The following is a 23127-nucleotide window of genomic DNA, read 5'->3' on the forward strand; positions in this document are numbered from 1 at the left end:
ATTTCCATTGGTCAGATTTTTTGTCATTCAAGTAACTTCGCGGACATAGGCGCAAGAGTTCCCAGGAGGCGGCGGATGATTGGTTGGTTGCTGTTCCCGCCCCCAGCCAGTCGCCATTTTATTGAGGCAAACCGAATTCCTCACAGCGGCCGCGGCCGAGTAGCGTTTTCGTGAGTGGCTTTGTGAAGGTGTTCGCTGCGGAGACAGGTGAGACGCGGGCTGTAGGGGAGGGACTGCGGCTCTTGCGGCCGGGTTAGTTTCCAGCGTGTCAGCGGGCAGGACACTGGAGAGCCGCGGCGGCGGCCTGCGGAAAGGGGCTGGGTCCACTGGATTCCCCGCCTCTGTCGAGCCAGGAGGCGCGGTGCCGCTTGACGTTCGGCGGGCTCTGCGGCGTAGCGGTCCCGCTGTCCCGAGGGAGCGGCCTGGCGTCCCAGGCGGACAGAGCCCTCACCGGCCCCAGGTTGTCGGCGCGCGTGCTCGGCTTTGCGCGCGCTCACCTTGGCTCCTACTGTCGCTCCTGCCCTTGAGGTCTCACTATCATTGCCACTTAGGATTTTCCTCCGTGGACGTTTGGGAAAAGGGACCTGGGGCTGATAGATATTACTCGAGAGGGCCTCCCGGCCCACCATAGGGGCCTAGGACTTCGGACATCGGAGCGGGGAGACGAATGGAGGGAAGCCTGCGGGACAACCGTGAATGTGCTGTGCGGTGACAAGGGGAATCTGGCACTCTGCCTCCAGGGGCCTGGAAGCAAGAGGTTCCTCCTTTTCCTCTTAATAAATGGTCCTTTGAGTTTCCTGGTCTATGACACTTATTCCCCCCGCCTCCGCCCCCCCCCCCGAAGCATGAAAGGAATTTAGGAATTTTGAATGCGTCAAGGTACCTGGACGATTTTTAGATCATGACAACCTATGAGGAAAGTAGCCATTCTTTCTTTGATCATTTGGCTCTCATGTGTACAGGAGGAATGTGCTCACTGTGGTAGAATGGAGTGATGAGTACTTGGCCATAATCCATGATATTAGACTGCTGTAGGAAGTGTTGACTTTCTAAGGTGGGACTTCTGGAACCAGCCACCCTCTCCTCTGAGTCACTAGAATCTGGATGAATGGCTGTCTTTTACACGCATACCACTAAAGCTCTCCTTGGTGAATAACTTGAAAAGGAAAACCATAGTTTCTGGAACACAGATATATTGTGGAGTTTTATTTGTTTGTTTGTTTTTTGAGGGGGCTTTAGTCCCAGCCTTAGAGTGTCCCCCTCACCCCCAACAGCCGTTGTTGATCAAAGAGTGTACAGGGTGTGCACTTAGTTTTCTGCTTTTAAGTCTGAAACACCATGTCATTCAAATAGGCTGATCTGTTAAAACAAAGACCATGTACTTTGTGCAAAAACACATCTGACTTCATTGCTTTGTCATATAACCTTCTGGATATTTTGTTGATAAAAATAAAACAGTTGATGTTTAAGCTGTTAGAAGTTCCTTCTAGGGCTGGTGAGATGGCTCAGTGGGTAAGAGCACCCGACTGCTCTTCCGAAGGTCCGAAGTTCAAATCCCAGCAACCACATGGTGGCTCACAACCATCCGTAATGAGATCTGACTCCCTCCTCTGGAGTGTCTGAAGACAGCTACAGTGTACTTCTATATAATAAAAATAAATAGAAAAAAAAAAGTTGTTCCTTCTAGGGAGTAATGACTGGGAACAGGCACAGGGACGATTTGGTCTGCTAAGTACCTTTTGCTTGACCTGGGAGTTGTCTTTGCCTCATGAACATTCACAGGCCTATATGGCCAACCATATTTGTATCTGTATATAGATTTTAAGAAGATGGTCACCCCCATTGGATGCTAGATGCTAAAGTCTTCCCTCAACTTGGCCTACTTGGTGTGTGTCTTAGTAGAGTTGCCCAACACTTGATATCTTCAACTCTGAAACTTCTTAGTCCTTCTCTGGGTTTTGGTCTTGTCTGCCAGCCAAGGACAACTAACTACAGTTTCCTAGGGATATCGATATCTTACTCACACTAAGGACTTTGCTATGTTTTGTGGAGAACAGGATGTCTGCTTCATGAATTTTCAATTTAGGTGGGCTTAGAACAAAGTACAGTTATATGTCATGGCATTTCTTCCATGCTTAAGATGACTAGAGGCTGCCACCATAGCGCGCCATTGAGGCTGTGTGAGCTTCCCACATCTCACTTGGATGCTGCAGTGGAAAATACTGTTTTCTGGCAGAGTATCAGAGGATGGCTTAGTGGTATCCCCTTTTGAAAACAAGACACCCTCTTCCTTATTGGCCAAGCTGTACTTAACTTGTACTAGGAACCATCACTAATTGTGCCATGTATTTTATATGTGTTACATGTATGTATATCTATCTATATATACATATATATGTGTGTGTGTGTATATACACATTTCAATGAAGAATAACTGTTCAATTTGCTTTTTTTCCAGGTTGCAGAATTCAGCTACAATGGGGAATGTCTTTGAAAAGCTGTTTAAAAGCCTATTTGGGAAAAAGGAAATGCGGATTCTCATGGTGGGCTTAGATGCAGCTGGCAAAACGACGATCTTGTACAAATTGAAGCTAGGAGAGATTGTGACAACCATCCCTACCATAGGTATATCCATGACTGTGGCCTTTCCAGTTCATAGTTTAGCATGTTACAATTTGAAGTGTTACTTTTTCAAAGTTTTCATTTGTGTATGTATGTGTCATATGTGTATGCATGCGCACACATTTTCTCTATCACTCTCTACCTTACTTTTGAGACAGAGCGTCTTTGTCGAACCCAGAGCCTGTCATTTTGACAAGGCTCTCTGTCTGTCAGGCTTGAGGGTCTCCCTGCAGCACTGGTTACAGACATGTGCCATCAGGCCTATCTTCTGCATGTGTGGGAGGGATCTGATCTCAGGTCCTCATGCTTGATCGGCAAGCACTTTACCCTCTGAATCATTCCTCCAGCCCCTGATGTGCTTATATTGAATAGTTGTTTCTTTTAAATCTTTGACAACTTCAAGAACATAAACGTTTGAAGCCCCAAATGAAGTTCTATAAATTTGCTGTTGGGTTGTTGTGGTTTTTTAAGTCAAGGTCTTCTACTGTAGCCAGGCTGGCTTCAAACTTGTGACACTCCCTCTGACATCCTCCTAAGTGAACCACTGTGCCCAGTCATAAGTATTTCTAAGTGCTTCCTAACATCCCTGGCAAGTTCCTTGGCTTACAGGGGATTTGTGAACAAATTTAGGTTAAGCACATTTAACCCTGTTTGCTTGACAAAGAGGAAAAGATAGTAAAGTTACACGATAATAAGGAAGCTCTACTGGCTACCCTTTCTGTTGGAGTGGAACCTAGTACAAGCCCTAGGTGGGAGCTAGCACTGCCTTTCTCAGTCTCCACCCTCCCTGGCTTCCCTTGGGAGCATCTCTCGGAGCCAGGTGTGCTCCCAGTGTGTGATGGTAGACTCTGTTTTTTTCACTGTGGCTCAAGACAGGTATTTAAGATGGTACCCAAGGAGTTCAGCAATTTATCCTCACTGTGAACCAGTGCTAGGTTTTATGGGCTTTTTAAGGGATTTGTAGAAGCAGTTTTAACAGAACTTAATCTTTGCCTTGTGACTTACCTACAAAACCAGATCTCCAGGCTGTTGTGTGCCTTTGGGCACTGTCTGAGGCTCTGCTTCCAGTCCTGGCCATCTGAGTTTGTTTCTTGGGACTCCACATTTACAACGTAGCATGTGCCGCATCGATCATGCATGCCCGTACACATATATATGCACAATTAAAACGGAAATACATGTTTCTATATATTTTTATATGCAAAAATATACAAGTTTTGAATGTTCTTTTAAAATTGAGAGATTTCGATGGATGTATTTGTAAAATAGATGCTGTTTCCCAGGTTGCTAATGCAATAGTGTGTGTGCTCACTTGTGATTGGTTTTCTCTGGAATGCTTTCCCGCCTCCTTCCTAGTGAATGCCGCCAGCCCATTCTTTTGGATCTCAGCTTATGCATTATTTCTCAGAGGCTCCTTTCTTTTTTTCTTGCCCTAAGTTTCCATAGTAACTTGAAGTCCTTAATAGCACTTGGAATCATTTGTAGTTTATTGATTGCTCACTGTCTTCTTCCCATCAGAGTAAATAAGTCTCGTTCACTGTCCCCAGCAGCTGAGTAAATGCCTGGCCATGTTAGGTGTCTGATGACTCTTTGGTGAATGAATTGCATACTGACGTGATAGTTTGTTGAACTAATGGCCTCCAGTGAACCATGCTCCTCAGCAGCTGTGCCCCTGTACCCCTTCCTTGGTGGTGCTGAACTTGCCCGTGTGATTTGCTTTGGCTAGTGAAGCATCCCTGTAACTGAAAGCTGCCACCATTAGTTAAGGAAGCCAGGGCCCCGGAGGATAAAAGACCACTCTACCTGGAAACAGCGGTCTGGCTTGCTGGCTCTCTAGGTAAAAGCAGCTAAAGAGGAAGTGGAAGTCACTGACAGAAGAGGTACCCTGGAGACTTAGCTGAGGCTAAAAGAATGAGCTGGCCTTCACTAGGTTAAAAGTGACAGCAGCAGGACATCATCTAATCTTAATAACTGGTTTAGTATTCTGTCATATGGCTGTGTTTTAAAGTAATATTCATTGATAAGTGGTTAGGTTATTTGTAAATGTTTGTGTGTGTGTGTGCACATGCATTGGAGAGTGTCAAGGCCTGAGCACAGCCCTGGGTGTCATTCTTCAGTCACTGTACATATACACACACACACACACACACACACAGTTTTTAAGACAGGAATCTTTCACTGGCATGGAATTCACCTGATGAGGTCAGGCTAGTTGGCCATCAATCCCCAGGGATCCTCCTGTCTGTGCCTCTCCAGTTCTAGAATTACAAATCCTACCACCCCTACCTGCCACCTCCCCGCCCGCCACCTCCCCGCCCCGCCACCTCCAGCCCTCATGGTTGCAAGGCAGTCACTTTGCTTCCTGAGCTATTCTTCTCCAGTCCTTAGTTTTGTTTGTTTTGGTTTTTCCTTTTTAAGACACAGTCTTGCTGTGTAATGCTACGTAACCTTAAATAGGTAATCTTAAACTGGCAGCAATCCTCCTGCTTCATCCTCTCAAGTGCTGAAATTTCAGGCTTATTGACACTGTGTCAGGCTTCATTGTTTGTTTTTGTAAATGATGTCAAAGTACATATCTTTAGCTCTTAAAAAGCATTTTTATTTTGTTTTTTTATGTGTGTGGGTATTTATATTTGTATATCACTTGTGTACCTGGTGCTTTTGAGTCAGAAGATGGCATCAGGTCTTCTGAAACTGGAGTTACAGACGTTGTGAGCTGCCCTGTGGTTGCTGGGAATTAAACCCAGGCCCTTTGGAAGAGCAGCCAGTGCGCTAACCACTGAGGATCTTTCCAGCCCTCTCTCATGTTTTCGCAAACACATACTTTTTCATTTCCTTTCAGTATCTGGAAGATACTGAATAACTTCCATGGTAATGTGAAATGCCTTATCATATACTAAGTTGTCATTCAGAGGTATCTTTATTCACCACTTCCTGGCATATTCATTTGAACTTTACTCAGGTATTATTAGAAAGAATTCATTACTCATTTTCAGGAATTTCCTTGACTTTAGAAGAACAAACAGAAGGTCTTAGGGGGTAAAGATATGGATTTAGGAGGGATGCATAAGGTTTTAATGGGATACTGCCCAAGCTACCCTTGACCTCTTTGGATAGCTGAGGATAGTCCTGATCTTGATCTGCCTTCCTCTCTCTGAAGTGCTGGGATTACAGGCATCTGACACCACACCTAGTGTAGATTTGTATTTTGAGATGTGAAATATGAAGTACACAGGCTTGCTGAGGACAGGTTGGATGGAGATGTCTCAGGCTTATGTTAGCGATGCAGGCAAGCCTTGAGGCAGTCTGGGCAGGCTGAATCTAGCACACAGGTGGAGGATATTGTCATTACGCACTAGACATTCTCTAGTGTTGTAAAATGGAGGGCGAATAGTGTGGGGAAGAAGTAAGACGATTCTTAAACTGTGTGGTGGGAGGTGGAAATCAGTTCTGTGGATAGCTTCTCTTTGTTCACAAGCCTTCTGTTAGAGAAAGCAGGGCTGGGAGGCTGGTGATTAGATGAGTGTTTGGGGTGGGTGATCAGAGCCCAGTTTGAGACACCAGGCACAGTGAATGACAGATGACAAACTTTCTCTGTCTTCTCTAACTGGTTTAGAAACTATAAGTACTATTCAGGTGTTAAGTGAAGTTACTTAGAATTGTTGAACCAAGGAAAATCCTAATGAAGTGTTTCTCCCTTGTCGTCTTAGGTTTCAATGTGGAGACAGTAGAGTACAAAAACATCAGCTTCACAGTCTGGGATGTTGGTGGCCAGGACAAAATTAGACCTTTGTGGCGACATTACTTCCAGAACACTCAAGGTAAAGACTGGAGGTGTGCGTACCGAATGTGTCTAAAGGTGGGGACCTGGGGTGCCTGCTGGTGCTCTGCTTTGTTAGGGTAGCAGCTGTCCCTGCACATACTGGGGAGGTGTCTTTGTGACTTGGCTCCTCGACATGTCCCAGAAAAAAAGAACTTGGGGTTTAGTTCCTTTTCTTGCAGAAAGGCTAGAACACGATTAGCCTAGTGGAGTTCATCATTCAGTTATTGAGGGAGGGATGTTTGCTCTTAGATGAAGTGTCAGCTTTGAAGAACTTAAATTTAGTCAGCTCCTTTAAATCTGCTGAGAATATCTGAAAATCGAATCCATCAAGAAAGGGGTAGCTGGAACCCAAATTCTGTCATCTTGTGTGGCCACAGTGCTTCCCTGCTGGCCCTCCTGCTGCAGGTGTTGATGAGCAAGCGTGGACACCCACTCAGGTCTGCCCTTCCTTTCCTTTCCCAGGAATTCTGGGAAGCAGCTCTAAGCCACTGCTTCCCAGGGCTTTATTTCCAGTAAATGGTGCCTGCTGGGTCTTGCCAGGGGAAACAGACTGCTCACATGGTTTTCACACCCCGATTCCCATGTGGAGTATTTACCGTATGGCACCTATGGATTACTCATTTTGGAGTCTACTTCACTATATTCACTTTTGAAGATTCTGAAGCTGATGGAGTTTTTGTTGCATGTGTTTAACAGTAAAGACTTAGCATTTATCAGTCTTGAGGACAACCCCCCAGGTTAAACACCCCTTTATTTCTCAACAATACTCTTTTAGCTATTACACTTGATACATAACTCTATTTGTAGTCATTTTCTTAACTTGTAGATTTTAGGATATCTTTCCTCAAAATAGGGTGGTTTTTAAAAATGTTTTCCTTATCTTGAGACAAGATCTCATATGTAGCTCAGGATGGCCTGGAATTTCAAGTGTAGTTAGCCTCTACTTTCTAATCCCCCTGTCTTTGCCTCCTGGTGTTTGCATTACATCATTACGTGTGTCACCACACCCAGCTCTTTGTAGTGCTACAGATTGAGCCTAGTTCTCGTTAGGCAAGCATCTGTCAACAGACCTGTACGTGTACCAAGTCCTAAATGCTTTCTTTAATGGGAAATTAAAAATATACAAAGTGAGAGGTGAGTCTATGATGAGCCCACTGTACCCATCACTCTATCTCTTTCATTAACACTTTCTATCCCAAATGTGCTGCCTTTGACTCTTACATCCTTCAGTGGTCATTTCCAACTGATGAGGTCTCTTACTTTTTTTTTTTTTAAACCACAGTCTCCGTGTAATTATATCACTTCCAAGAGTAACAATTCTATGTAGATCAAACTGGCCTGGAACTCACAGAGATCCTACTACCTCTGTGTATTAGGGTTTTACTACTATGAACAGATAGCGGGATCAAGGAGAGTCTCATAAGGACAATATTTAGTTGGGGCTGGCTGACAGGTTCAGAGGTTCAGTCCATTATCATCAAGGCGGAAACATGGCAGCATCCAGGCAGGCCTGGTGCAGAAGGAGCTGGGAGATCTACATCTTCATCTGAAGGCTGCTAGCAGAATACTAGGCAGCTAGGACAAGGGTATTAAAGAATTCCAGGCAGCTAGGACAAGGGTATTAAAGCCCAAACCTACACCTACTCCAACAAGGCCACACCTCCCAACACTACCACTCCCCGAGCCAAGCATATACAAACCATCACACTCTGTCTCTCAAGTGCTGTGATTAGAGGTGAGTGCCGCCACACCTGGCTTTATTCTGCTGAATAATATTGCCATAGTCAGTCTCATGTAACCTAAACTGCCCTTAACCTCATGTGGCTAAGGCTGGCCTTGAACTTGTGATCTTTTTGTTTGTTTGCTGGAGTCACAGATACGTGCAACCATGCATGCTACATGCATGCATGGCTTTTTTGTTTTGTTTTGTTTTGTTTTGTTTTTTCTTTTTCTTATTTTGTGATTGGAGTATGACTATGATGCCCATACAAGTCTCTTTCCAAATCCTAAACTCAGGTGGTCTTACATAGTGTTGGGATTCCAGGTATATGGCACCAGGCCTGGCTTGTTCATTTATTGATGGATACTTGTCTATTGTGAACAATATTGCTGTGACTCTTTAGCGGGTATTGGAGATCTTCCTGCCCTGCCTCTAGAGTGCTAAAATTGTGGTGTGTGCCACTGTGTCCAGCAGAGTTCATAGTTCAGTTATTGTGATTTATCCATGAGCAGGATGCTGGGTGAAAGGGTTTTCTGTTGTCATTTGTTGTTTTGTACTTGTATTCTGTTGTTGTCATTGTGTGTGTGTGCTTGCTTGGCATGCATAGCCCTGGGTTCAACCCCTAACATCAATCCGACTAGGGAAAATAGATAGTTCCAGGCCAGCTTGGATTAGGCAGAGCTCTCTCTCACATTTAACATAATTTAAAGAAACCACTATTTTGTGACTCCTAACAAAACAACAGAGTACTCATAAAAATATAGTACTTTTTTTAAAGATTTATTTATTTTATAAAATGTGAGCACACTGTAGCTGTCTTCAGATGCACCAGAAGAGAACATCGGATCCCACTACAGATGGTTGTGAGTCACCATGTGGTTGCTGGGAATTGAACTCAGCACCTCTGGAAGAGCAGTCAGTGCTCTTAACCGCTGAGCCACCTCACCAGCCCAAAAATATAATATTGTCGTTTTAATACAAAAACAAACAAACAAACAAACAAACAAAAACTTTTGAGGCTGGAGAGATGGCTCAGTAGTTAAGAGCACTGACTGCTCTTCCAGAAGTCCTGAGTTCAATTCCCAGCAACCACATGGTGACTCACAACCATCTGAAATGGGATCCATTGCCCTCTTGTGGTGTGTCTGAAGACAGCGACAGCATGTTCACATATATAAAATAAATAAATAAATCTTAAAAAGCAAAATAAAACATCCCCTCTCCCCTTTTTATAATGACATGCACTTGTTCAATGTAGTCCAGGCTCACTTAAGACTCAGCATCTTCCGGATCTTCCCACTGCAGCCACCCTACCTGAGTTAGCCAAGTTTGTCTTGTTTTGTTTCTGCTACAGGATTAAACCCAGGGCCTCAAGCATGCTAGGTAAGCACTCTGCCACAGAGCCCCTAGACACACATAAACTCCTTTTTTTTTTTTTTTAAATAGTTATTTATTTATTTAATGTATGTGAATCCACTGTTGCTGTCTTCAGACACACCAGAAGAGGGCACCGGATCCCATTACAGATAGTTGTGAGCCACCATGTGGTTGCTGGGAATTGAACTCAGGACCTCCGGAAGAGCAGTCAGTGCTCTTAACTGCTGAGCCATCTCTCCAGCCCTCACATAAACTACTTTTAAGCTTACAGGCTTAAATACATTCACAATGATATACATCAAAACTTTTGCCCATCGTCAAAAGCTGTATCACCTTGTACAACTGAAATCCAGCACACGTTTAAACAGTGACCCTCTCCCACCTTGAGCTCCTGGCAGCCACTGGGTTTTCATACTCTGATGCCTGTGTGCTCAGATGCTGTCAGCCCAATTTCCCTGGCTGCTTTTACCACGTGATCCTAGTGCATGTGGTAAAGATAGAAGGGCCGGGAGTCACAGAATAGTGTTTTCTTTAAATTGTGTTAAATGTAAGAGAGGGCCCTGCCTAATCCAAGCTGGCCTGGAACGCTGCTGTTTTTCCTTGTGTGTTAAGGGTTGAACCCAGGGCCGTATTCGTGCTAAGCCAGCAAGCACATGGAGCCGCTCCCCCAGCCCCTTCTCACTCTTCCTCTAGTTGTCTCCTGCAGTCCTTTTAAATAGCCATTTCCTGAAAGATATTCTATACAAAGAAGCCAGGAAAAATACTTGAGTCTCATTTTCAGAGAAACCACATCACTTCCACGGTGATTTTTACATTGTGATTTAGTGTATTGCAAATAGGATACATTTTTTAGTGCTCACTAGAGTTTGTATTTGTCGTGGAGTTGTTAGGCAGGTTGGCCACTTTACACCTTTTTATCTGTAATAAACTACAACAGCTTAGCAGCTGGGTTGAACAACAGCTGCTAAGAAACCTTAGGAAAGTTAAGTCATTTCTTCTGCCACCATTTCCTTATCTTAAGACGAGGATAAAGCCTACTTCCCAAATCCTGGGCTGAAATGAAATTAATCTTGTAAAGTTCTCAGTTGTGTGGCTGAGGCAGAAGCACTCAGAAATCCAGACAGACATTGTTCTCTGGCCACGTTTCTTTTCCACCCTATTCAGTTTTCACATTTAGGCATCAAGCTGAGGTGGGTTTTGTCTTCAATCTTCTATTTGTAACAAGCCTGATTTTGTAGGTTTCTGTAACTGTTGCTTTGATGGCAGAAAGTAGCTGTGTTCTGAGACTGAGGGGTGGTAGTTTGGGTTCTTTATGAAATAGCGAGTGGAAGCTGTGTGAACAGTGGACTGGCACTCTCTGGCTGGCCAGTGTCTCTCTCATCTGCAAGGAGTCTTGGATGCTGCCTCTGTATTGTTGTCAGGTTGTCTTTTAATTTAATTTTTTTTCATCAGTCTGTTGAGTATGACAGACCTTAATGAATGTCTGTAATTCTCCATTAAGACATTAAAAGCTGGGCCTGGTGCTACAGGCCTGAAGTACTCAGAATGCCAAGGGAGAATCACAAGTTCAAAGTCTGCCAGGGCTGCTGAATAAATTCAAGACCAGCCTCGTCAACTTTGCAAGATGTTTTTAAAAAAAAATTTTTTTTTTTTCTACCCCGAGGATGTAACTCAGAGCTCGGGGCTAGAATGCTTTGCCAGTGTGCTGGAGGTCAGCCCCATGCTGGCTTACCTGTTAGACTAGAATCTAGACTCTCTGATTTCCTAACTGATAACTCTAGAGTACATAAAATGGCTCTTTAGTTCTGACATGGATTTTTCTCTTTGATTTGTGGGCTCAGTTTTGGTGGGAGGGTGGCAGTTTGAAACAGGGTCTTTTTGTGTAGCTCTGGCTGTCCTGGAACTCTAAATCTGTAGACTAGGTTGGCCTTGAACTCAGGAATACACCTGCCTTTGCCTCCCAAGTGCTAGGACTAAGGCGTGCACCACCACCATCCATTTAATTACTGAGTGGCAGTTTATCTCTCAAAAGAAAAGAGAAGAGAAAGGGATACAAAGAGAACAGGTTTATTTCTCAGTTTACCTCCCCCACACAACCATATTTATTTCTTTTGTTTACACATACTTTTTTCTACAAGTGTAGCTAATATGATAAATATAATTGTTTATAATATAGTACATATATACATTATACATATGCATAATACAATATATCACAATATAATACATAAGATATATTCCATGATATAATACATATAAAATAATATAATATAATACATATATTTCCCTTACTTGCAGGGTGAGGGGCAAGGCTGAGATCAAACCTAGGCCCTTCCATATGCTAAGCAAGTGCTCTTCTTGATATGTAGGTGAGGCTTGCCTGGAATTCATGGTCCTCCAGCTATATATGGCTCCTCTACAAACTCCTCATGTATCAGTGTGCCTTTTCTCTTGTAAGTGTAGTCATTCTGATGGTGGTTTCCTAGATAAAGACCTGCATTAAAATAGTACAAAGTAGGACCTACTATAAAATTTAATTTATTATTTTTTTTCCAAGACAGAGTTTCTCTGTGTAGCCCTGGCTGTCCTGTACTCACTTTGTAGACCAGGCTGACCTCGAACTAACAGAGATCCACCTGCCTCTGTCTCTTGAGTGCTGAGATTAAAGGCATGTGTCACCACACACAGCTTCTATTTTATTTTTATTTTTTTAAAGATTTATGTATTTTTTTATTAGCATTGATGTTTTGGCTACTTATATGTCTGTATGAGGATGTCAGATCCCTTAAAACTAGAGTTACAGACAGTTGTGAGCCTCCATGTGGGTGCTGGGAATTGAACCCAGGTCCTATGGAAGAACAGCCGGTGCTCTTAACCATTGAGCCATTTCTCCAGCCCCCTATTTTATTCTTAAGGAAAAATATTTTATTTAAAATACTCTATTTTAAAGCACCTGGTTTGGCTCTTGATCTCAGAGGACCCCACCCATGGCCGCTTGGGTCTCATTCACACGAACAGCGTCACCTTTTTGGGAGTATACAGTAGAGGACATGGCGTTTTTCGTGTGTTAGCAAAGTGAGAACAGTCACTTGTGCTCTGTGGGTTTCGCATTGGCAGCTAAGGCTCTGCTTGAATTTCCACATCAGTGGTCTACTTAGTCAGAATTGGAATCCAGAACTTCAGGTAGCATACCAATCCTGTGTGGGTAGGGACTTGAATTTTCCCTTTTTAATCTGATGTGATATATCAGACACAGCCTTGACTTACATGAAAATTCTAAGCATGTCAGAAGCCTTGAGAGCTCTTGTCTGCTGGGTAGACTGCCTGGAGGGCCTGGGACACACAGAGGCACGGGCAGAGGACTAGGCCCAGTTTTCTCCCTTGGACAGTTGTGAAATCTCTGTCATCTGACCCTACTTCCTTCTCTACTAGAGTCTCTCCTCCTGCAGTCTCCCCATGAAAAGTGCCCTGAGCTGGGCACAAGCGCAGTTCTCTCAGCAGCTTACTGTATCTTCAGTCCCTCTGCCTCTGTCCTGTCCTGTGGACTTCCTGTGGGGTTTTTCTGCTGCCTTGTTTCCTCATGGAGCTCTTGAAGGTACCTTGACCCCGTCGATGGCCCTTCTAATATCTGCAGAGACCCATCAGTCTCTGACCAAGTGTTTTCTTCCAGGCAGTTTCCCCATTTGAATCACTTGACCTGGCGTCTGATAATCTGCTGACACTTTGAGACCTCCAGAGTGCCTACAATTTAAGAGTGTTAGGGTCCAGCCCTGTAGTATTCCCACCACGATCCGATTGAGGTCCAGAAGAATCTGCTTGTTTCCATTCACATCCCAGAAATAGAGTAGCTGTCACTACTGGTTGTTCAACCTAGGATCCAGGAAGTTCTTTGGATAACTGGGTCACATTTTTGTCTCAAAGGCCTTGCTTTTACCCAAACATCAACTTGTTATTGTTATTGTCATTGTGGAATACTGACTGAGTCGCTGCCCACCCCTGTAGATTCTTCCTGCTTTACTGCTTCCTCCACCAATAAGGCAAGTCTATACAGGTTTTAGCCCTTCCTTTAGTTGTAATGTGGTGCTTCCTTCAGCCTGCTCTGGCTTTTTGACCTCCTGAGATTTCTCTGCTGATACAGTGGAAGCTGCAAGGCTGACACCCACTACTCTGAGCTGGGCTGCCTTGCACAGTTTAGACTCTTATTTTGAAGGACACAATGACTTTTGTCCTCAGCTATAGCGGGGTGGGGTCCCCCAGCCACCCTTACTTCCTGCTGGGTGGTTATAATTCGGCAGCTTTCACTCCACTAGCTGGTTTACTAGCTTGTGAGGATGAAGCACAGACTCAGGATAGACTCTACTTGAAATCACAGTTTTATTACAGCAAAGGACATACATGCAGCAGTGAACAGGAAAGACCCTAGAGGGTGCCTGCCAGCCACAGCTTCTATTGTCCACTGTTCCAGAATTCAGGGAGCAACCCTTTTCTGCTAGCACATGAATGTGAGATAGTGAACAGTGCTGCCCCCAGGGAGGCCTGTGTGAGCTCCTCGAAGCATTGTTTTATTGGGACTTCATTATAGAGGCACATGGAGTGAATTGTTTGACCATGTGAGTTAAACCCCAGCCTCCCTCCTTCCCCAGAGGCAGTCTTATTAGTATAAACTAGCTGGTGGGCTCCCCACCATCAAAGACTCCCCTCCCATTGAAAGTTCTGTTGACAAAAGGACAACCAAAGTCTTTACTGTGGGTGTCCATAGACTCTTGACATCCTCACAAATGTGACCTAAAAATGTTGAGGGTTTTATAACTTTCAGGTGCCTTGGGTATGTATGGAAGGACAAACAATTTCCCTTTTTGTCTCATGGGGACAAACAGCTTTCATATGACTTGGAATGTCCAGTAGCATCCAGCACTGTTTGCCTGGGAGCTGCCACCTTGACTGTTCATTTTTGTGTTGCCTGTCTTTCCTTCAGGCTTCCTCCCTCAAGCCCTTCTACCTGCTTTCCTGGGACCACTTCCAAGGCAGCAGACCCACTCCTAGCCTTCAGGTCACTCTCTGTTTTAGGGATCATCCTTAAACACTGTCACTGTATACACCGTGTTCTTCCAAAATCCCTTTCCCCTCTGAGATGGAAATGTAGTGACTAATCACTAATCCTAACTTTTCTTTGTTCTTTCTGGTTAATCTGGTGAAGGGCTGTAATCCTTCTGAACAAGATAGGTGGGATGAGTGTACAGTAAGCTTCCTAGGTTGGAGATTATATAGACTTTCTAAAAAGAATGATGGGAAAAAAGAAAAGGAAAAAAAAAGGAAACAGAGTCTCACAATGTATTAATAGCTCAGCCTGACTTTGAACTTGTAGGTGATACTTCTGCCTCAGCCTCTGGAGTGTTGGGGTTATAAGCCTGCACCATCTTCTTGTTTTTGCCTCAGTGCAGCCTCACTGTGAGCAGGGAGCAGCTGTGTGGATATATAAAGAGCTGCTCTCTCCAGGGCCTTGTGCTAATATGCTTGGGATTTCTTTTCAGGTCTGATTTTCGTGGTTGACAGTAATGACCGAGAGCGGGTCAATGAGGCCCGGGAAGAATTGACCAGAATGCTAGCAGAAGATGAGCTCAGAGATGCAGTCTTGTTGGTGTTTGTAAACAAACAGGTATGCACTTGTTGGCTTTCTGAACACTGAGACTGAAGTCTACTGCCAGATGGCACACTTAAATATAAGATACCTAAATTAGATGTCTGCCTCCTCCTCCATCTCCTTTTTAGAATGTCATATACCACTCCATAAATACTGATGGAGCATCTGCTAAGTTCCAGGCTTTGCTGCAGGTATTGATTGCGTACTTAGCAATGAACAAGACACAAAAGTCCCTGCGTTTGTGTTTGCTTTGTAGTGGGAGGAGAGGCAGTGAATTAAGACTACTTAGTCTGTCTGGTGCTAAGTGTGTGGAGGAAGGGAGTGCAGAGCAGCCGTGGGAAGTGCTCGTCTGGGCCAGGAGGGAAGGAGCTACAGGTTCAAGAAGCAGAATGAGGGGCGGACACAGGGAAGATTGGATCCCCTGGGGGGTGGGGGGGCTTGTTGTTGGGGAGGAAGAAGCTCATCTAGGAAGGAAGGGCCATGAATGTGGGGGCAGCTGCACCAAGCCAAAGAGAGGCTGGAGTGGGGCTCTGGAGGTGACCTCTGTTCACCGGCTGTGTCTCCTTCCTCCATCCTGTATGCAGCTGAGATTGCACAGTAACGACAGTGCTGCCACCAGTCTTGTCACTTCAGACTTGCTGAAGGCAGTTTTCATGTCACTTCCTCTCCACAAGCAGGACCTGACTAACTCCCCTGTTACTATGTGGTGCTGATAGGGTCCCCGGCAGGTTCACTGGACAGAACATGCTTTAAGGAAGAAAATCATGGCTTTGTTTTTAATGATAAAAGCAGAACAAGCCAAAGTTTAGAATGTCAATTGAAACATTTTTCCTGTGTGCATATGAGCGTGTGAAGAGCCCTTGGGGCTGTGTGGCTGGGAATGGGGCAGCTTTCTCACACTGTGACTTACCCAGGCTGTCCAAAAACCAATATTTCATTAAAGAAAGCCAGTGTTACATTCTGAATGCTACCTTCTATTCCTTTAGCTTTGATTGTCAGGTAAAAGTCAGATTTCTTGAATCTCTTTCCAGAGACAAGACTTTGTATGCCTCTATAAGCAATTATGTGATTATAGACCTATTTAAATCCCAGAGATGATGGTGTGCATTGTTTTGTAGCCTATATTCTTATTTAGCATCTGTCTGACATTCTTCCAAATCAGTACATCTAGATCTTCCCTTGATGCTAATATATTCTAGTTTAGTTTTAGCTTACTGTATACTCAGGTATGGGGCAGAGAGAAAAGAGAAAGATAACTAATTGCTTTACAGTCTAGTTAAAAGAGACATGTTGTACAGTCAGTTACCACACAGAGTAAATAGCTTTTATCAAATGGCTACACATAGGGATGCTATAATAAAGAAGATGAAGTTGACCAGTTAAAAGAGGTCCGGAAGCCTGGCAGGCAGCAGTGGTAGCCTTGACTCTTCTCTGGAGGAAGGGGCACTTTGGTGGGGTTTTGGTAGGAGGATGTGATCTGAAAATAGGCCTTAGGGGCAAGCACGGAATCAGGGTGACCAGTGAGGAGGTTATGTCCATTATCCAAGTGAACTGTGGTGGGGTCAGATTAGGGTGTGGTGGCAGAGAGAATGGTGAGAGGTGGTCAGATTCTGAGTAAATTCTGATGGTAGGACTGTTGGGATTTCCTGCTGTGTGGTCTGAGAAAGAAAAAGCTAAGGTTTTGGGTCTGAGCCACTGAAATAGGGCCGGGGTATGTTTTAGAGGAGGATCCTGTTGCATTGCATGACTACAGGTTGGTAAACTGTTTGCTTGTTTTCTTTAAGGATCTTCCTAATGCTATGAATGCAGCAGAGATCACAGACAAGCTTGGCTTACACTCCCTTCGCCAGAGAAACTGGTACATTCAGGCTACCTGTGCGACCAGTGGAGATGGGCTTTACGAAGGCCTGGACTGGCTCTCCAACCAGCTCAAAAACCAGAAGTGATCAGAAGCAACCCATTCCCCATGCATTGTGGCAAAGCCAGCTGGCCTTTCCCGTGTGCATGTGAGCGTGTGAGGAGCCCAGGGGGCTGTGTGGCTGGAGTGGGGGCAGCTTTCTCACACCGTGCCTTATACACGCTATACGAAAACCAGTATTCCATTTTAAGAAAACCAGTGTTACATTTTGAATGCTACCTTCCATTTCACTAGCTTTGATGGTCATTTTTGCTGAGGCCTCCCTGGGTGTGATAGCCAGAGAATCTCTAGCCTGGAAAAGAAGAAAGCAGGAGCCAGACAGGTCCTGTTGTTGCCAACCTGGGTCTGGCCTCTCCATACACCCAGAATTCTGTTGGACGTCAGTGTCCTTTTATAAAAGGAAAGGAAGGATCTGTCATTCTTTCCATTGTGCCAAAGCTAGCAGCTCACTTGTAGTGCTTTAAAGCTCCCGAGAAGAAAAGATGCATTATTACCACGGGTGTGAGGAAGTTCAGAGGGACTACTTCCCCAAAGTTCTGTTAGCTCAGACTGACTCATTTAGGTGGTTTTAGCCCAAGGAATCAGTGACCTTTTTCATTAGAGTATCAAGACTGTAACACTAGAGAAGTTTCCAGCCTGCTCCAAACGTGCCAAATGGAAACTCTGTGGGCTGCTGGCCCAGCAGGAGGCAGGACTCTTCCCTTAAGCCTCATGGTCCACGGTGGAGTGAAGGTTGGCTGGAGGAAGTGAAGGGAGGTAGCTCTTGTGTTCTGGCGTCATGGCTCAGGCCCTTGAGGCTGCTGCTCCCACTTCTCTGCTCTGTGCTGAGTGTTGTTCACATGAAGCAGACAGTTGTCCTGGGTGGAGTTGTCACTGTGTCCCGTTGTCCCAGTCTACTGTAGGCATTTGGTTAGTATCTGTTTCCAGAACTGCGCACCGTGAGTTCTGAGAGTTTGTGAGAAAGTCGGGAGGTTAATGTAGGAGATGATGTTCCCAGTGGCCCCGATACTCCCTGAGATGGTGCTAAACTGTGCTCCGAGAAGCATCTTTCACTTAGACTGCTCTCGAGGCATAGGCTCCCTCCTCAATGGCAGCGGCATCTGAAGAGTGGCTTGGAAGTGTGTGCTGTGTTGTCTTGCAGATGTAGTGATAGGAAGGCCCAGAGAGGAGCTGGCTTCAGCCCTAAGCCCTCTGGCCACACAGCTCTGGGCCACATTTGTACCTAAGCCCTTTTACTGCTTAACGTTTTAAAACTCCTTTCAGAAAAAAATTGATCCCTGCTGCTACAGGAGGGGGAACACAAGCTGAACTTCAAATAAATCTTGTTCATTGGTAACAAAGTTATACTAGGAAAAAATTCCATGCCATTGTAAATGTGGGCTGTAATGTTTTTCTTTAAAAAGTATCTTAAAGAATGTTCATTGCAATACTGGTGACTAAGTCCAGATGTGATTTTTAATCACAGATGAATTCCTGAGAAATGTTGAAATTGTACACCTCCCATTGGCTGGGAGCTCTTGCCCTTTGTAATTATGCTTAGTGTGCCTGGCCTGGTGCTGGGCTGCGGTAAACATGTGGTGATTGGTTAGACAATAAAGAACTTACTGGGAAGTAGACATGGTCATGTTCTCCTGGATGTCTGAGCTGGCTCAAGTCTCTTTCCCCTTATTTCTGACTTTCTTCTAAAACCTCAGGATGTGTACCCAGGACACACCAGGAAGTGCCCCACCCTCAGACCCCTGACCGCCTCCTTCCTGGCACCTCACACGACATCTCAAGTGGCTTTAGAACTGAGATGTCAGTAAAGTGCAAGTCAGGGTACTTCACTAGGATTCCGAACAGAGCCCTGGTCCTGGGAAGCCATTTTCAAGTCTAGCTTGCCCTGCTCTCCAGCCACTCACCGTTAGCCTTGGTGTGTCAGAGCCTGTCAGCATGAGAGGCCAACACTGACCTCAGAGGTGAGAAGTAAATGCTCTATGCCTTCGAGTGTCTTGCTCTGCTCTTCCCCCAGATGTCATGGTGTCTAACCAAGGACAGCAGCACTAATGTCCCCCACTGCCCAGCATCGCTAATAGCATCAGAGAGTTGCTTTAGCCTTGCCTTTCCCCTGGTGCTGCCTAGAGCTCTGGTCTTTATAAGTGTGCTCTGTGCGGCAAGACTGGCCCAGATACTCATGAAAAAAGCAGACTGTGGGGGCTCAACCTGCTTCCTTTAGTTTTTTATTCTTATTGTACAGTTCAGTGAGTCGCCATATTCAGAGTATGCCTCTACCAATTTTAGATGATTTGTATCAGCACCAAAAGAAGCCCAGGGTCCCTTGGCACCTGTCCCCTCTTCTTTCCCACACAATCTGGGAAGCACTCACCTGCTCTGTCTCTGGATAGGGGCTGGGGGACTACTGAATGATCTAGAAGCACCAAGGCTGTGTCACATGCAGGTGACCATGGACTTTACCACAGTAGGAAGGGAAAGGTTGCTACTACAATGTGACACCAGGCATGAAAGGGCTGTGGTTTCCCATTCAGAAGGGAAGAGCTCAGGCTAGGACAGAGAACACAGAGCTCTGCCACATACTAGCAGATCCTCACTCCCCTGTCCTAGAAATGCTCTCAAGGCTTCTCAGGGGCACGGGCCTTTGTGAATGTCAAGAGTATGGGATGCTAAGCATGGCTGGGCCTGAGAGTTACCAGTATAGTGCAGAGCTTATAATTGACGTGTTAAACACCATGCCTCAGTGATTGAGACTATTTCCACAGTGTTAGGACAGGAAGAGTATGTGGTCCATTTTAAAGTAGGTTTCTCATGTGACTAAAGTGACCTAGGTTCCTTGGCAGGCATCAGGTAGACATTGTCATGCAGTACGTGGAAGCCCCGGTGATAGGCTATGAGAGAGGCTTCTAAGTAGTGATTAGTACATTCATGGATGTGGGCATCCATACTGTGGTTTTTGAGAGCTTTTTCTTGTTTAAGTTTTATGACTTTGGGTGCTTTGACTGCATGTATGACCATTTACTGCTCGTGTGTACATGGTCATACATGTCTAGTACCTTCAGAGGCCAGAGGATTTCCTGGAACTGAAGTTACAGATAGTTGTTAGCTACCATGTGGGTTCTGAGAATTGAACCTGGTTCCTCTCGAAGAGTAGCCAGTGCTATTAACCACTGAGTGGTCCCTCTAGCCTGAGAGTCTTTTTTTTTATAGGAAAGACGATGTCAGGGCAGGAGAGATGGCTCAGCATTTTAGAGCACTGGTTGCTTTTCCAAAGGACTTGAGTTTGATTTCCAGCATACAACTGTCTCTGACTCCAGTCTTAGGGGACCTGGCACCCATTTCTGGTTTCTGAGGGCACTAGGTATACACACGGTACAGACATACTTGCAAACAAAGTACCCATACACATTTTTTAAAAATATTTATTTATTTATTATATGTAATTACACTGTAGCTGTCTTCAGACACTCCAGAAGAGGGCATCAGATCTCATACGGATGGTTGTGAGCCACCATGTGGTTGCTGGGACTTGAACTCAGGACCTTTGGAAGAGCAGTTGGCGCTCTTAACCGCTGAGCCATCTCACCAGCCCCCCCCCCCTTTTTTTTTTTTTTTTTAAAAAAAGGTCTTTCAGCAATCACTGCCCAGCATCGCCTAGCCCCCGGAAGCCTGCCTGCTCCCAGTCTTCCATCCCATACCCTCTAGCTCACTGTCCAAGTCTCTGGAGATTTGGTGAAGCATCATACTGTGAACTTCCCTCATTTTTCTCATTCACACCGTTGTCATCTTCTCTAGTGTGTGGCATGGGATGCCCCGTCTAAAAGGATTTCCTGGAGACACAGTTAGACGTACAGCCAGCGCAAGCTTGTTTTTTACCCATTACCACTAGGTGGCGCTGCTGCTTCACCCCAGTTCCTCTAACAGCTCTGTCTGAATGAGCTCTGGGCTTTCCAAGAAGGGAGGGAATCTATAGCTCTTTGCAGGTGGAAAGGCCTGGGTACTAGGAGTGATCCAGTAAACTGGAGTGCCTGGAAGAGAAGGGTGAAGCAGGCATCAGAGCGGAGAACATTAAGCGCGGTAACCATGAAGTCAGAATCCTCTTCCCCAGTGGGGCACATGAACGGCTTCTGCATTACAAAGGCGTCTCAAGTATAAAAAGATAAAGTGACCCCTGCACTGTGGAGAACCGCTGAGAGTTCCAGGCCACCTAGGCTGCATAGCAAGAGGAAAGGGGAGAGAGAGAGAGAGAGAGAGAGAGAGAGAGAGAGAGAGAGAGAGAGGAGAAAGGGAGGGCCAGTGAGATGACTTGGGAAGAGTGTTTGCAGGTGAGGCAGCCTGAGTGCCACTCCTCCCAGAACACTTATGTGCTGGACAGAAAAAAACCTGCAAGTTCTCTGGTTTGCATGTGTACCATGGCATGCCCATGCTCACTTACATAGACATACAGTGTAAAGCAATGACAGAGTTAACGTGACTTGCTGGAACCCCAGACACGGTACACAGCGCTGCTCTGGATTCCATGGAAGACCAAGCAGCTGTCCCCAGGCCAGCCGGGAGGCGAGAAGGACATGGAAAACCATAAACACTCAGAAAATGTGGCTGTGTTAATACTTACACAATATCCAGTTGTCCATTTAACGAGTGGGTTGTATGGTGTGGAAGTTATACCTCAGTAAAGTATGAAGTGACCAGTCACGAGCCCAACAGGGATGAGGGTGCCTGTGGTGAAACAAGAATTTGTTCTGAGTTGGCCACAGTTGTGAGGCGAGAGTGCAGCCAGGCCTCTGCTCTAATCTTAGTGTTGGGGAACCCAGGGCTTCTCAAAGCGAGTCACTCCAGCTGGGATGGTGTGCTCGAATCAGGCGAACTCCATCATTCTAGCCTATGTTCGTAGTCAAGAAAACTCCTGTTGCCTTGCAGCACACCAGTGAGCTCAATGACAGCCATTGTTTCTCTCAAGTCATTCCACCCCAGGGAGAAATCCCGAGTGTTTTTCACAGTGTGAGAGTTCTAGATGCCCGTTTTCTACTTGCTGGGGCTTGTCAACATTCTAAAATACAGGGGAATTTAAGATATATATCCAGCTGTAATTGGATGCTAGACCCAAGACACTGGATTTAAATTCTTGTTCCATCACAGGCCAGCTGTGTGACCATGGTTAAAAATACCTACTTCTGAGAACTGAGGACATCTGAGTTACTGGGCGGGGGGGGGGGGGGGGGGGAGTGTGTAGTAATGCTCACTGTCTCCCTGTGTAATCTTTTGGGGGGCTCAGATTGGCTTGGTAGTGGCTAAACAAATAAAATGATAGCCTCAAGCATCCAGGCCTGATAATAAGATACAGAACAGGAACCAGCTGAAGGGCTCTGCTGACCTCTGGCAGACGGGTGAGGTCACATGGACTGGTGTCCGAAGCGCTACGGTACCACGATCAATGCCCAGGAAGTCCACGTTTACCAACACCCTCCTCCTCCTCTCACTTTTCTCTCCCATTTTCCCTTTGAGACAAGACCTTGGCCTGTGTATAACCCAGGTTTGCCTCTGACCTTCCTACTTCCTCCACCTCCTCAGTGCTGGGATAACCAGCAACTGCCTGGTTTTCCCAACTGAATTTTTTTTTTCTTAATTATAAACGTTTCAAGCATGGAAGTTGAAGTATTTAGGAAGTCTTTGTCTAAGCAAATAAGTGAGCGAAGACTGCTGCTCGAGTTGGCCACATTCCCTCTGTAGACCTCCAGTTTTGCTTTTCTTTTGCTGACCTCTTTAAAAATTTCAGCCATCGTGAGCCGTTGCCCCTGAGAACATCAGCAGGGATGGAAGTGACGGGCGTCTCCATCAGAAACAGACAGCTAAAGAGCTGGAGAGATGGCTCTACCGTGAAGAGCACGAACTGTTTTCCTACAAGACCAGAGTTCAGTTCCCTCGTGCCCATATCGGGTGGCTCTCAAGTGTCTGTAATTCCGGCTCCGGGGGAGCTGAGGCCCACTTCTGGACTTCACATTCACCTGCACTCAACGTATGCTTTCCCACCCAGG

General features: G+C 45.4%; 1 protein-coding gene across 2 annotated transcripts; it reads left to right on the forward strand.

Annotated features, from left to right (window-relative positions):
* The first annotated feature begins 104 nt into the window (after nucleotides 1-104).
* Nucleotides 105-18730, forward strand: Arf2 (ADP-ribosylation factor 2). 2 transcript variants are annotated; one of them, NM_001304574.1, is made up of 5 exons: nucleotides 105-207; nucleotides 2459-2625; nucleotides 6333-6443; nucleotides 15074-15198; nucleotides 16968-18730. In NM_001304574.1, the coding sequence occupies exons 2-5, from the start codon at nucleotides 2478-2480 to the stop codon at nucleotides 17127-17129; spliced, it is 546 nt and encodes a 181-aa protein (NP_001291503.1). In that variant the 5' UTR covers nucleotides 105-207; nucleotides 2459-2477; the 3' UTR covers nucleotides 17130-18730. The 2 variants fall into 2 exon arrangements, with proteins under 2 accessions (NP_001291503.1, NP_031503.1); NM_007477.5 differs by lacking the exon at nucleotides 105-207 and adding an exon at nucleotides 251-757.
* The last annotated feature ends 4397 nt before the right edge of the window (nucleotides 18731-23127 follow it).

This window comes from Mus musculus, chromosome 11, assembly GCF_000001635.26.
Source record: "Mus musculus strain C57BL/6J chromosome 11, GRCm38.p6 C57BL/6J".
Classification (NCBI taxonomy): domain Eukaryota; kingdom Metazoa; phylum Chordata; class Mammalia; order Rodentia; family Muridae; genus Mus; species Mus musculus.

What these genes read in the sequence shown, in the direction of transcription:
- Arf2 (NM_001304574.1), top strand. Translation starts at nt 2,478, where the DNA reads ATGGGGAATGTCTTTGAAAAGCTGTTTAAAAGCCTATTTGGGAAAAAG. An exon ending in GACAACCATCCCTACCATAG is followed by an intron (nt 2,626 to 6,332) that starts GTATATCCATGA and finishes TTGTCGTCTTAG; the next exon opens with GTTTCAATGTGGAGACAGTA. An exon ending in TGGTGTTTGTAAACAAACAG is followed by an intron (nt 15,199 to 16,967) that starts GTATGCACTTGT and finishes GTTTTCTTTAAG; the next exon opens with GATCTTCCTAATGCTATGAA.